Source organism: Bufo gargarizans, chromosome 2 (assembly GCF_014858855.1).
Source record: "Bufo gargarizans isolate SCDJY-AF-19 chromosome 2, ASM1485885v1, whole genome shotgun sequence".
NCBI classification, from domain to species: Eukaryota; Metazoa; Chordata; class Amphibia; order Anura; family Bufonidae; genus Bufo; species Bufo gargarizans.
Genome location: NC_058081.1, coordinates 568,600,056 through 568,615,675, shown reverse-complemented (window position 1 = coordinate 568,615,675; position 15,620 = coordinate 568,600,056). Strand labels below are relative to the sequence as shown.

Sequence of the window (15,620 nt, the reverse complement as noted above, 5' to 3'; positions counted from 1 at the left end):
CACTGTGTAGCCCTGGTCTGACTCCTCCCACTGGTGATATCATCAAAAGGTCGTTTAACTACACTAAGGGCTCATGCACATTAACTGTATGCCCTCCGAGACATACAGTCCGTGAGCGGGCCATATGTCCCGAAGCGGCATACATCGTGCGCACGGGAGCGCACAGCATCATAGGTTACTATGACGCTGTGCGCATCGGGCTGCCAGCGGAACTATTGTCCTGCACTCATATGATATTATTTGTGTGGCCCGATGCACACAGCATCATAGTAACCTATGATGCTGTGCGCTCTCGTGCGCACGATGTATGGCCCGGACCGTATGTCTTGGAGGGCATATGGTCGTGCGCAAGAGCCCTAAGTCAGGGCTTTCCTCTCCTTCTCGACTGCCTGGAGACCTGTTTCTCACAGTCGTCTCCATATTATCTCACCCTTCTCTCCTGCATGCACCGATCCTACATATTGGTGCTCTATTGGATCATTAAGGAAGCAGTCAGGGAGGTCTGGCAATGCTGGAGGACCCTGACTGTTAACTATGTGAGTCTTATAGTCCAAAAAATACTGTAATACTATGTTATCATACATGTGTAGGTGCCAGCAACTTCTCCAGTAGAATGGCATATGTTCCAGCAACCAGCCTTAGTATCATACCGAACTCTCTGGTTATCATTATTAAGTTTCATCATTTTGCTGGCAAGAACAGCAGTGTGTGCTGCAGCTGTGCACAGAGCCTTACAGGACCTGCCGAATGTCCTGACATGTCCGTTTTAGTAAATACTAATATGTGCCATAAAAAACAATTATGTGGAAATATAACAATTGAACTCTGCATTGTGCTGTTCTTCTGTTACTTCTCCGGGAAATCTATGAATAAACTGCCAACTGGGTGTTACTATTTTGCCTGTTTAAAGGCGTCTGTCCCTACAGTCTCATTATGTCAGCACTGATTGGACAGTGTGAGCGTGTTCAGTGACACCCCTCAAACTGGTAACACCTAGTTGTCAATTTGCGGTCCATGGACCCATTACAGTCAATAAGTTCACAAAAAATGCAGATGGCAGACAGAGAATACCCTTACTTTGTAGATCTGCGGTTTGTGGACCACGAAACGATAAGGTTCGTGTGCATGAGGCCTTAACTTTATGATAAATTCTCCATTTGTGTTGCCCTTACTGAAAATGTAATTATTTTAATTATAATAATTCCTATTAGATTACAAAAAAGGTTACCCCACAAAGCTTTTTTTTTTTGCAGCTGTAGAAGACCATTGGTCAACTAATTTCTTATGTCCAGCAATTCATAGCCCTACCAGTAGGGGGAACTAAAGACAAACACGTGAGGATGAGTATATGGCAATGACAAGAGGCATTGTAACAACACGCATTTGATCACAACTTATGAGGCTGAAACATAAAAAAGCTGTAAATAAATGATAACTGTGAAGTGTAATAACCACCCTGTGGTCCTTCAAGGAAGCACATAGTTCGGGTGAAGACAGGGACGCTGACATACTACTGAGAGACTGCAACTCCCAACATGTGCAGTAAATAAAGTCCTTCACAGTCTGGTACCTGAAGTATAGGACTTGTTCAATCAGGACATCCAGTCTAGCACAAGCACAGATATTCTATGGCTTGCAGAGACATCCAGGGCACAAGACATTTAATCATTTTTCCTTCTTAATCTCTTCCTTTCCTTCTTTGCTGCTCCTGGGAGCTCGAGGAGTGGTCATGGCCAGCAGCTTGCCAACAATCAAGAAGAAAACAGCCACCACATGGATGGCAAAATAAATGGAGTGCCAATAGCGGACCGTGTCAGAGAAGGTGAGCAGGACAAAACCCATGCACATGTAGTCATAGGACCTCATTTTAAGGAACCAGTGCACCCAGTCGAACACTAGCTTGCCAGAATCAGACAGGCGACGTCTCAGGCCAACGTCCATGGAGGTCTCTGATGCCAGGCACAAGGGTATGGTCAGGAAACTCAGGTAATACCCAGGATGAATCCCGTGCCAGTAAGCGCTGACTAACATGGTCCAGGCACTCCTGTTAATGGGACAAAAGATAAAATTAGCCTTTGCTAACAGAAGTCATTTGTGTAAAGTCGTTTTTTGGGGTCTTCTATTGATGACATGTGCTCAGGACAGGTCATCAATATCTGATTGTTTGGGGTCTGACACTAACCACCCCCGATGATCAGCTGCCTCCCTGCACCTTACCAAGTGCTGCACCATCCGCTGGATAGCGGCTGTGCTTGGTATTACAGCTCAACTCCATTCACTTGAATGGGACTGAGATGCACCTGGGCCATGTGACAATGCACGTGACATCACTGGACTTAGGAAGCGCCCAAGGTGCTTACTGGAGCGCTGCAGCGTCTTCAAACAGCTGAGCAGTGGGGATGCGGGATGTCCGACCCTGCTGACCAGATATTGATTACCTGTCCTGTTCACCGGGAAAACCTATTTAGTTTATAGAGTTACTTTTCAGTAGATAAAGTGTTCACATCAAAAGAGCGCCGATCACTCAGATGATGGACACGAAGGGTGCCTAACAGACGCCACTGACCATAAAGGAGGCTGTCCGGTTTCCTTCATGCGACCCAGCATTTTACTGGACAAAATATCACAGCATGCTGCTCTTTTTTGTTCCACATTTTTTATGTGTACGCAGCCTTATAACGTACTTATTTCAGTTCGATTTTCGCCAAACAATCCTCCTTAAAATATCAGATAGAAGTATTTCACCAGGACATGGACTTGTTTGTTATATGCCCTTTATCTAGAAAACTGGGATAGGCAGATAACGAAAAGGTAAAGGGAGAAATTCTCACTTTAACTGCTCGTCCCTGGGCTCAATGGACTCATTTAAACATTGTGCATGTGTCAATTATCAGAATGTATGTACATGATGAATCTTCTTGTGAAAAGAGCAAGAAAAGCTGGGCGAGCTGTAATGTACGTGATACTACTTTCTCATATTCAGATATACAGGAGAGAAAGGGCTGAACAGAGATTTTAATGAGGAACTGTCAGCTCTCCTGGCATGTCCATTTCAGCAACTTGAAGCCTCTAGAAGCAGTGAATGTTTGATCGCTTTGACCTGTTACACTGACAGGAAAACCATTAAAGGGGCTGTCCGGGTTCAGAGCTGAACCTGGACATTCTTACATTTTCACCCAGGCAGCCCCCCTGACTTGAGCATCGGAGCAGTTCATGCTCCGATGCTCTCCTTTGCCCTGTGCTAAAATGCGCAAGGGCAAAAGCATTTTTTTTTAGATCCGGTGATGTACCGGGCTCTCCATGGGGCTGCCAGGAAGCCCGGGATTTAGTGCTGCTCTAGCCAGGTAAAACGGCTAGGGCAGCGCTAAAGCTCGCCCATCAGAGCCGATGACATCACCGAACACACTGCCAGGCGGAAGCTTCTGCCCAGCAGTGTGTTATGATAAACAAAAGAGCCTGTGCCCTGTGCGATTTAGCGCAGGGCAAGGGAGCGTATCGGAGCATGAGATGCTCCTATGCTAGCCTCAGGGGGGCTGCCTGGGTGAAAACTAGGGGTATGTCCGGGTTCAGCTCTGAACCCGGACAACTCCTTTAATATGCAGATGCCTCTGGCAGGCCGAGGGGCCCCAAGAGCACCCCATGATAGTGTTGCAGGGTACTGACAGAAGGAGAAGGATCCCTTAGATACCTTGTTCCCTACTGACCATGGCATCTAAGGGTTTAAAGGTGATTTTAGTTAACTTGTTGAAGTAGAATATCAGCTGTATATTACAGCCAGCACCCACTGGTGATGGCATGACACAGCTCCTTGGCATACTGTTAGGTCTTATGGTGGTAAAAACACCACAGTTAGTACTGGTATGCCTATCTGTGGGACAGGGTTAAAAGCCAAGAACTTGTTTTCAATTTAACCAGTTTAGTGTTCTGTACAGTGGAAATCATTTAATAAAAAAAACGTCATCCTAACTGCATGTCAAAACAGTGCCGTGTGCGAGCACCCTAAGGAACGCAGCAAAATAACACAGATATGGTGCCCTAAACTGATGGCTTAGTGATGGCTCCTTTTCCTGCCATAGTTGACAGCAGGACAATCTAGTGCAATGAACTTACCCAAACACAAGGGACTTTAAGGGTGAATTCTTGTATATGTACTGTGCCAGCCACCACTGCACACTCATGTTCCAGCAGCGCATCCCGTCTTTCACCTTCACACAGAAATCTGCTCCATAGCAGTCAATGTTCTTGATGGTCTCATAGTCATACTCGACGTTCACCTTTGTTCCATCAGCGTCTCTATACGGGTAACATATTGTTGTATAGTTAGGGGGTCATTTACTATCCATAAATACGCCTATATTAGGCTCATTTCTGGTGCAGATTGCGGCTCAAAGATTAGTTGCTCCGCAATCTGTGACTTTTTGGGAAAGACCTGTCTCATTCAATCATTTTAGAAAATGGTCTAAATGTAAGCCAGCAAGGAAGTTGGCTTACATTTAGACTGGCGTTTGATACGCCAAAGTTATGTAGAGGCCGGCGCCTCTTCATAAACTTCAGCAGATCCACCGCCAGCTATAGGGTTTTTAAGACCAGCGTCTAAAACGCCTGTCTTAATAAATGACCCCCTTAGTGTTGAACAAGAGTGCCATGAATTGCACTGGAAGCTTACCTCTCTAGTAGCGCATATTCTACGGTTGGTCCCGCACCAGAGCGAGACTTGGCTGCAACAGGGTAGGCACCAAAGGCGGCAGAGATACAACCACACTCTGCAAATATCCAGGCCACATAAAAGCGCATGCGGAACACAAAGAAGATGGGGACCATGTAGAAGAGGCGATACAGGAAGGAGCACTCGTAGAACTCATCTTTCTTCACGTATTCCAGAGGGAAGTAGTGTGAAACCATGAGAAACAGAACACCAAACACAGGGGCCGGCTTCAACCGCATCAACATGGGCTTCCAGGTCGGAATATCTTGAGAACCAATTTGGTGCAGCCAGTCATGGTAGGTCTTAAATCTGTAGAAGGGGCCTAGAGAACAGATAACACAGTCTACTCACAACATGATCACTGCATTGTTAGACTGCAGGTTTCATGGTTCCAATGCAATTCCTTAACAGTTTTATGGGTTTTGTTTTTATGACATTCCCTATGTGGTAAAACTGACCTGTGCCCTTCAATCTTTGGGTCAGTACGATTACAGCAATACTAGATTTATATAGTTTTTCTTGTGTTTTAGTACTGAGGAAAAAAATGTAACTTTGAAAAATAATTTTTTTTCCCGTTTTTTTTTTTTTTACATTCATCATACAGGATAAATACATTGATATTTAATACTTCTGGCATTTTGGGATGCTGAGATAAGTACGATGTTTATGTTTTTTTTATTGTTTATTCTTATTTTAATACTGGGGAAAGGATCCTTTTTTTTTTTTTTTTTTTTTTTTTTAACTTTTTTAAAAATTCTTTCTAACAGACTAGAATATGCAATCTTCAGGTCTCTTATCTTACATTGCAGTGTATTAGTACTGCATTGTAAGCCTAGTGTGCTGTTATCCTGAGTCCTGCCACCTTCAGGCCTCCATAGGAATTACAGGTCTAACACGTGGCTCCCCAGATCGCCGCTTGGGGGAGACGTTCCAGGCCCAGAAGCACAACGCTTCCAAGTTTTCAGCCTTCAGATGCCGTGGTCACATTTGACCAATGGCTTTTGAAGGGTTTTTCTGGCATCTGTGTTATCGCCAATTGCAGACATTAGCCCCGGGCATTTGCTGTTTCAAATCTGGCATCTATAGGACGGCTGCACTCGCAGGCAGGTGCCATATTTGAACAGACTATTTTACCGCACATGTACTGCGTTGGGTCATCTGTGGGTTAAAGGAAAAACTAAAATTTTGCATGAACATATTCAGATCCTTTTCTAGGACTTGAAATGTAGCTCTGGAGGGCCTCCCATTTCTCTCGATCATGTTTGAGTAGTTTCTACATCTTGATTGGAGTCACCTGAGGTAAATTCAGTTTATTGGACAAGATTTGGAAATAAACAGTCCTGTCTATATAAGATCTCACAGCTGATAATGCATATCAGAGTAAAGATTAGGCCATGAGGAGGGAAGAACTGCCTATAGAGTTTAGAAACAAGATTGTGTGAAGGCCAGATCTGAATGTTACCAAGAGCACAGTACCCTCCATAATTCTTACGGTACTTTCACACTTGCGTTAAACTTTTCTGGTATTGAGTTCCGTCAGTAGGGGCTCAATACCGGAAAAAACTGATCAGTTTTATCCTAATGCATTCTGAATGGAGAGCAGTCTGTTCAGGATGTCTTCAGTTCAGGACCGGAACATTTTTTGGACGGAGAAAATACTGCAGCATGTTGCAGTATTTTCCCCGTCCAAAATTCCGGAACACTTGCCGGAATGCCGGATTCCGGCAAAACAGATCCAGTTTTCCGATCTGCGCATGCGCAGACCTTTAAAAATGCGATAAAGATCAATACCAGATCAGTTTTTCCGGATGACAACCGGAGAGACGGATCCGGTATTGCACTGCATTTGTGAGACAGATCCACATCCGGATCAGTCTACAAATGGTATCCATTTGCATACAGACTGCCTGCCGGAATCCAACAACGCAAGTGTGAAAGTACCCTTTAATGGAAAACATACTTAAATGGAACTCTTTCTAGAGCTGGCTGCCCCTCTAAACTAAGTAATCAGGGAGAAAAGGGCCTTGGTAAGAGAGGTGACCAAGAACCCAATGGTCACACGGGCTGAGCTCCAAAGATCCTGTGTGCAGATGGTAGAAATTTCCAGAAGGTCAACCATCACTGCAGCACTCCACCATTCTGGAGTTTATGACAGTGACCAGAAAGAAGCCTCTCCTCAGTAAAAGACACAGGGAAGCCCATCTGGAGTTTACAAAAAAAAGCACCTAAAGTACTCAGACTGTGGGAAACAAGACTTTCTTGTCTGATGAAACGAAGATTGAACTTTCTAGCCTCAATTCTAAGAATCACTCACGTCTGTAAATAACAGTAACAGCTCATCACCTGCCCAATACCATCCCTACAGTGAAGCATGGTGGTGGCAGCATCATGTTGTGGGGTGGGGTGGGTTTTCAGTGGCTGGGACAGGAAGACTGATCAGGGTAGAGGGAAAGCTGCATGGAGCAAAGTATTGAGATACTCTTAATAAAAACCTGGCCCAGAGTACCATTGTTCTCAGACATGGCCCAAGCTTCACCTTCCAACAAGACAATGAGACTAAGCACACAGCCAAGACAACACAGGAGTAGCTTAGGGACAACTCTGTGAAAGTCACTGAGCTGCCAAGCCAGAGCTCTGACTTAAACCCAAACGAACATCTCTGGAGAGACCAGAAAATGGCTGTCCACCGACAGTCCCCATCCAACCTGACAGAGTTTAAGAGGATCTGCAGAGAAGAATGGCCGAAAATTTCCAATCCAGGTGTGCAAACCTTGTGGCATCATACACAAGAAGACTGGAGGCTGTAATCACTGCCAAAGGTGTTTCACCCAAGTACTGAGTAAAGGGTCTGAATACCTATGTCAATGCAATATCCGTTTTTCCTTTTCAATAAATTAGCAAAGATTTTAAACATTCTGTTTCCACTTTCCTATTATGGGGTACTGGGTGCAGAATGATGCTGAAAAACTTTTTTTTTTTAACACAAGGCAGCAACATAAAGTGTTAAAAAAGAGAAAGGCATTGCATGCCACGCTCAGCTATACCCCTTTAACAAGATGTATGCACTACTGTGACCCGCTGCACTGACACTATAACTGTGACTACATCTGATCCCTTCAAGTCTTACCAGTCATGAGTCCGATGTAGCAATAACTGTACAAGAAAACCTCTATCAGACTTGGGATCTTGGGAATCATGTTGACAGATGACTGACTGGAAAAGGATGCCACTTCTTGTTTCTTGACTCTGTTAAATTCTTGCACCTCATTTGCAAAGCTCACAAGCTGGAAAATAAAAAACACAAGCAAAAAGTCAGGTTAACCCCTTCAGGACCCTGACATTTTTCACCTTAAGGACCAGGCAATTTTTTGCAAATCTGACATGTGTCACTTTATGTGGGGATAACTTTAAAAACGCTTTTACTTATCCAAGCCATTCTGAGTTTGTTTTCTTGTCACATATTGTATTTCATGACAGTGGTAGATTTGAGTCAAAATACATTTTTATTAATAAAAAAAAATCCATTTTCAAAATTTCAATTTCTCTGCTTTTAAAACAGATACCTCCTAGTTACCGTATTTTTTGCCCCCATAAGACGCACTCCCCCCCCCCCCCCCAAAAAAAAGTGGGGGGAAAGTGCCCCTGCGTCTTATGCGGCGAATGCGGGCAATTTGCATCACAGACTGCAATGTATTAGTGAGGAGGGACTGTAGTAGGCGGAGAGAGCAGCGGGGCAGTGCAGGCTCCTCAGTATGTACTGTATTATATGTAGTGTTAATCATCATATCTAAACTGAATAATGATGTGCTCCCCCTGCGTACCGTACTTACCGATACATGTCACGCTCCTGTAGTAAGCACTAGCAGCTAGCAGGCAGGCCGGGCGGCCGTAACTCACTGAGGTCACGTGTCCTGCTCCGCCTACTTTATGAATGAAACAGGCGGAGCAGGCATGTAGATATGATTATTAACACTAGATATGATTATTAACACTACGTATAATACAGTACATACTGAGCGGCAGGGCCAGAGTACAGTGCCTGCACTGCCCCGCCGCTCTCGCTGCCTACTACAGCCCCTTCCTAGGAATCTGTGGATGAGATAATGATGGGAGGAGGGGGAGGGGGAGGGTCTGTGGATGGCATTATGATGGGGGATATGTGGCTGGGACTGTTATGGGGGGGGGGGGGGGGAATCTGTGGATGACACATATAGCAGTGTCATCTACAGATCCAACACCCCATAACAGTGCCATCCACAGATCCCCCCCATCAAAATGCCATCCACAGATCCCCCCCACCATCATAATGCCATCCACAGACTCCCCCCATCATAATGCCATCCACAGCTACCCCATAACAGTGCCATCCACAGATCCCCCACATAACAGTGCCATCCACAAATCCCCCATAATAGTGTCATGCACAGTCCGCCATTAGTTCAAACCCACCAAAAGTACACCTTTTAGTCAAAAATATATATTTTTTTCTTATTTTCCTCCTCAAAAACCTAGGTGCGTCTTATGGGCCGGTGCGTCTTATAGGGCGAAAAATACGGTACCGTATTACTTTACATTTTTCCATGTCCACTTCATGTTTAGATCATTTTGTAAATTACATTTTCTTTTTTTGGGACATTAGAAGGCTTAGAAGTTTAGAAGCAAATCTTGAAATTTTTCAGAAAATTTCCAAAATCCAATTTTTAAGGACCAGTTCAGGTCTGAAGTCACTTTGTGGGGATTACATTATAGAAACCACCTATAAATGGCCCCATTTTAGAAACTACACCCTTAAGGTATTAAAAACAGATTTTACAAACTTTAACCCTTTAGGTGTTCCACAAGAATTAAAGGAAAATGTAGATGAAATTTCAGAATTTAACTTTTTGGCAGATGTTCCATTTTAATCCATTTTTTTCCGCTAACAAAAGCAAGGGTTAACAGCCAAACAAAACTCAATATTTATTACCCTGATTCATTAGTTTACAGAAACACCCCATATGTGGTCGTAAACTGCTGCACAGGCACACGGCAGGGCGCAGAAGGAAAGGAATGCCATATGGTTTTTGGAAGGCAGATTTCACTGGGATAATTTTAAGTTGCGATGTCACATTTGAAGACCCTCTGATGCACATCTAGAGTAGAAACTCCAAAAAAAGACCCCATTTTGGAAACTACGGGATAAGGTGGCAGTTTTGTTGGTACTATTTTAGGGTACAAATGATTTTTGGTTGCTCTATATTACACTTTTTGTGAGGCAAGGTAACAAAAAATAGCAGTTTTTGGCACCGTTTTCATTTTTTGTTATTTACAATGTTAATATAACAGTTTAGATCATGTGGTATTTTTATAGAACAGGTTGTTACAGACGCAACAATACAAAATATGACATCATTTTACATAATAAAGCATTTTTTTTTAGGATTTATTTTTTTGGGGCGACTGTCTTATGTAGGTGCTCATTTTTTTCAGTATGAGGTGACGGTTTGATTGGTACTATTTTGGGGTGCATATGACTTTTTGATCGCTTAGTATTACACTTTTTGTGACAAAAAATTGCTTTTGACACACTTTTTTTTACGGTGTTCACCTGAGGGCTTACGTCAAGTGATATTTTTATACAGCAGGTTCTTATGGACATGGCGTTACCTAATATGTATACCGGTACTTTTTATTTTATTTAAGTTTTACACAATAATATTTTTGAAACAAAAAAAATAAAAAATCATGTTTAGTGTCTCCATAGTCTGAGAGCCATATGTTTTTTTATTTTGTATGCGATTGTCTTAGGTAGGGTATAATTTTTGCGGGATGAAATGACTGTTTGATTGGCACTATTTTGAGGTGCATATGACATTTTGATCGCTTTCTATTACACTTTTTGTGATGTAAGGTGACCCAAAAAAATTGCTTTTTTGACACAGTTCTTTTTTTTTACGGTGTTCACCTGAGGGGTTAGGTCATGTCGTATTTTTTTAAAGCAGGTTGTAACGGACGCGGCAATACCCAATAGGTCTATTTTTTTTACATTTAACACAAAAGCATTTTTTAAACCAAAAATAAATAAATCATGTTTTAGTGTCTCCATAGTCTGAGAGCCATAGTTTTTTTTTCATTTTTGGGGCGATTGTCTTAGGTAGGGGTTAATTTTTTGCGGGTGACTTTTTTTTTAGGTGAAGGTTAAATTGGTACTATTTTGGGGGGCATACGCCTTTTTGATCGCTTGGTGTTGCACTTTTAGTGATGTAAGGTGACAAAAAAATAGTTTTTTAAGCATTTTAGTTTTTTTTTACGGTGTTCATCTGAGGGGTTAGGACATGTGATATTTTTATAAAGCCGGTCGATACGGACGCTGCAATACCTAATATGTCTAAAATATTTTTTTTACTTGAAACTTAATTTATTTAACTTCTTTTTTTAACTTTATTTTTTGTCCCACTCTGGGACTTCAACTTTGGGGGTTCTGATCCCCTTTACAATGCATTACAATACTTCTGTATTGTAATACATTGGCTGTAAGTGTATTACACAGTGTAATACACTTACAGCTTCTTGCCTGGACTGGATCTCACAGGCTGTCACGGAAGGCAGCCACGCTGCTGTGACAGGGACCTGATGGCCACCCTGCACCCGGCAGGAACCCGCACATGCCGCGGCAGTGTGAGGGTTAATGCGCCGGCATCTGTGTTTTCACAAAACTTTTGATTTTCCCACAGACTGTGACAGTTTGTGAAGGGCATGAATAATTTTGGACTGGACACTTTTTGCCCAAATGTAAATAAAAGCTGAGAAATGTTCCCCCCCCCCCCCCAATAATGCCTCTTATACATAGTCTTATTATCTTTTGGGAGACACCCATGTCATTTCCTGTCCAAAAATTACTTGCTGGTTGAATAAGAAGTAACTTTAAGTCAAAATTTGCCAGGGGTATGAATAATTATGGGCAGCACTGTAGGTATGACCCATACCCGTCTCATTGAACAACGTCTGTCATTTAAGTGCAATTATATTATAGACTTGTAGGGATTTTTGACAAAGACTAACTTAACTGGAAGGAAAAAGCTCTGGCCTATGCAAGCTTGCACAGACCCGACCACCAGATAGGACGGAGATTTTTCCTTTAGTAGTGTGCAAGAACGACCACCTTTGATGGATTGCAGGGGGGTCATAACCATGGAAACGAGCAGTGTACAATGTGATGGAAAATGAATCCAGTCAGCAAAGGAAGCAATATGGGTAACAATACATTAGTAAGTGCCTTGTATTAACTTCCTCTACATGATAAATAATAAATAGTTGTGCGAAACTCCCTTTAACTTCCTTCCATCTGCAATATCTAAGTCTTTAAGCCATGGTTTTCACAAACCAATCAATTTATTAAACACGTTCCTAATTCTATACACTGTAGATTCCAAGCGTAAGTAATGTAACGTATAGTTCTTCCACATACACACAGATTGGTATATTATGCAAAAGTCCGCTCCTAAGAGCAATACTGTCAAGGAATTCTTGCAAGTATCTAACCTACTTGGGGCAACGCTGCATCAAGTGTATCCAATCACCCCTGCCACCTCACACTTTGGGCACTTAACTGAATCTCTCATATTTATTTTATTAAGTCTAACAGGAGTAAAATAAACCTTATATAGAAGTCTACTTTTACACTCGCTTTCCGTTTGTGAGATCCGTTCAGGGCTCTCACAAGCGGTCCAAAATGGATCAGTTTTGCCCTAATGCATTCTGAATGGAAAAGGATCCGCTCAGAATCCATTAGTTTGCCTCCGATCGGTCACCATTTTGCTCTGGAGGCTGCCTGCAGCGTTTTGCTGTCCGCCTGACGAAGCGGAGCCAAACGGATCCGTCCTGGCACACAATGTAAGTCAATGGGGATGGATCCGTTTTCTCTGACACAATAGAAAACGGATCCGTCCCCTATTGACTTTCAATGGTGTTCATGACGGGTCCGTCATGGCTATAGAAGACATAATACAACCGGATCTGTTCATGACGGATGCATGCGGTTGTATTATTGTAACGGAAGCGTTTTTGCAGATCCAAGACGGATCCGCAAAAAACGCTAGTGTTAAAGTAGCCTAATCTAGAACTGGGTCATTCTATGATCACTCTTATGTAAATATTTAACCAATAAAAAATCTATGCCCAGCATCCTCAGGATAACAAATTCCATCCCTTTCCCATTTCTCATGAACAATGGGGGCATATCGCTAGGATATGCCCCCTATTGTCTTATAGGTGCGGGTCCCACTGCTGGGACCCACACCTATATTGAGAACGGAGCCCTGCAAGGTGGTGGCTGGAGGACTCCAGTCCGGTCACCAGCAAGCCGGCTCCCCATAGAAGTTTTTTCGCCAGCACCATAGAAAATGAATGGAGGGTGGCTGCACATGCGCAGTGCACCCTCCTTCACTTGAGGGCTCCGTTCTCGATATAGGTGCGATATAGGCACTGGGACCCGCACCTATAAGACAATGGGGGCATATCCTAGCGTTATGCCCCCCATTGTCCATGACGAGACAACCCCTTTAAGCTATGTATCAGCAATCTAGGATTGCATAAATGCATAATATAATAGAAAAAAATAAACCTGTGCTTCAGATAACATAAATAACCGTTTTTTTATCCTCAGACGTCACAAATTGACCCTCTTCATTATATAATTGAGAAACTAATGTCAACCCCGTCTTTTTCCAAAAAGCTTTTAATAGAATAGAAGGAATTAGTAAAGAAATTATCCCATAAGGGAGAAAATGAGCCTACAACTCCTACTTTTTCTTACCCATACACTGTGTACCAAACTGAATACAGGGGAAACTCTAAACAATTAGAATATGGTGCAAAAGTCCATTTATTTCAGTTATGCAACTTAAAAGGAATTGCAGTAATGCAGCTTAAAATTGGAATTTTGTGAAAAGGTTCAATATTCTAGGCTCAAAGGGTCACACTCTAGTCAGCTAATTAATCCATACCCCCTGAGCAAAGGGGACCTCAAAATTGAGACTTTAGGGTTTCATGAGCTGTAAGCCAAAATCATCCAAATTATAACAAATAAAGGCTTGACATATCTTGCTTTGCATGTAATGAGTCTCTCATATGTAAGTGTCACCTTTTAAGTTGCATTACTGAAATAACTGGACTTTTGCACGATATTCTAATTTTTCGAGTTTCACCTGTATTCAGTTTGGTACACAGTGTATGGGTGAGAAGAAGTAGGGGTTATAGTCACTAATTTAAAATCAGATTTATCAAATTGTCCCGATTCTAAAAATTGTAGCACATTATTCCCGTTTAATGCGCTATTAGGCTCCATTCACACGTCCGCAATGTGTTTTGCGGATCCACAGAGCCGCAAAACACGGACAGCGGCAATGTGTGTTCCACATTTTGCGGACCGCACATTGCCAGCACTATAGAATATGCCTATTCTTGTCCGCAATTGCGGACAAGAATAGGACGTGTTCTATTTTTTTCAGGAACGGAATTGCAGACTCGGAAGTGCGGGTCCGCAATTCCGTGTCCGGGCAGCACATCGTGCTGCCCCATAGAAATGAATGGGTCCGCAATCTCGTTCCGCGAATTGCGGAACGAAATTGCGGATGTGTGAATGGACCCTTAATCTTTAATACAATATTATTCACAGAAAAATCCTTAAGAAACTTCAATTGAGCCACCATATTAGGAATTCCCAAACTGCCACAATTCTACAGATGTCAGTATCATTACTAGATTGCTTTTCCTGCAGATTTTTCCCAAGCTAGCCAACAAGGCTGTCTCCTAATCCAGTGTCGCAATATGTTTTGGGATTGGGAAAATAGTTGGGAAATATGCACACATGAAAAGATATTGCCGACATTAAATGGGTATTCTGGTTATAACAAATTATCCTCTATCCACAGTTCTCTGATCAGGAGAACGGGGGCCCCTTACGCTGTGGACCCCACTGAAATGGACGGGGTGTAGAAAAGTGTTTTTTCACAAATAAAAAATGATTCTATTAAAAAAAAAAAAAAAAACGCGATGCTCCATTCTTCATTTGTATGGGAGCGAAACCCCCCACTTGGCCAGACCTGTAAAGGAAAGATTACTTACCTGCTTCCCGGTGCTGGCTTCCCGCTCCTTCTCCTCCAGGTATCTGATGCTCCTCTGGGCTCCCTTGCTGTAAACATCTGGTTTGACATCACTGCAGCCAATCACTGGCCGCGGAGGTGACTGCCTCTCCTTCATCATGACAGATGGTCACATGACACAAGTGATTGATTGCAGAGGTGTCAAACCGTATTTGTTGACATTGAGGGAGCCCAGAGCAGCACTGCAGGCCTGGAAGAAAAGGAGCAGGGAGCCAGCGCCAGGAAGCAGATAAGTAATCTCTCCTTTACGGGTCCGGACGAATGGGGGAGGGGGGCACCACCCCTTTAAATCATGAACCCCAACCAATGGGATATATAAGACACACCCCTAACTGGTTACCTCCCATCTGTACCCTTACTGCAGACTGCTTGCAATTCATTCATAACTTCTAGTTGAAATAATAAAGGAACGGTACAACATAGAGGGATAAGAATAGATGTTCCAGAATTATCACATGGGGAATGCGTGAAGCTATTAAAACAGGCATGTCAGGATAGGGGACAGGTCCGCTTTAAGAATAAAGCTAGTGGTCTCCTATGCAGGGGATCTCTTGTTTCAGGCCTGATGAAGACAGGTACCACTCGTGTCACAGGCAACATTCCTGCACAGATATTAGTAGCGAATGATTGCTGTTATCTCCGGTTACCTTGTCCGATAGAAGAGACTTTGACCTGGCTCTCTTCCAGTCAGAGTATAGTTACATGTTCTTACGTATCCCCTTTCCTTCTGGTTGTACGTACAGTAGAGGCAGATAATGTGAAAGCAGCAAATG

The 15,620-nt window shown here is 42.9% G+C and overlaps 1 protein-coding gene across 1 annotated transcript in view; it reads right to left on the bottom strand.

The window, feature by feature from the left end:
• Positions 1-227: 227 nt before the first annotated feature.
• Positions 228-15,620, bottom strand: part of MBOAT7 (membrane bound O-acyltransferase domain containing 7) — a 44,802-nt gene continuing 29,409 nt past the window's right edge. The window contains exons 5-8 of the mRNA XM_044278200.1: positions 7,833-7,989; positions 4,667-5,027; positions 4,111-4,293; positions 228-2,044 (exon numbers count right to left, since the gene is read on the bottom strand). Coding sequence (XP_044134135.1) covers positions 1,666-2,044; positions 4,111-4,293; positions 4,667-5,027; positions 7,833-7,989 — 1,080 coding nt within the window. The 3' untranslated portion in view covers positions 228-1,665. The remainder of the gene's footprint in view (positions 2,045-4,110; positions 4,294-4,666; positions 5,028-7,832; positions 7,990-15,620) is intronic.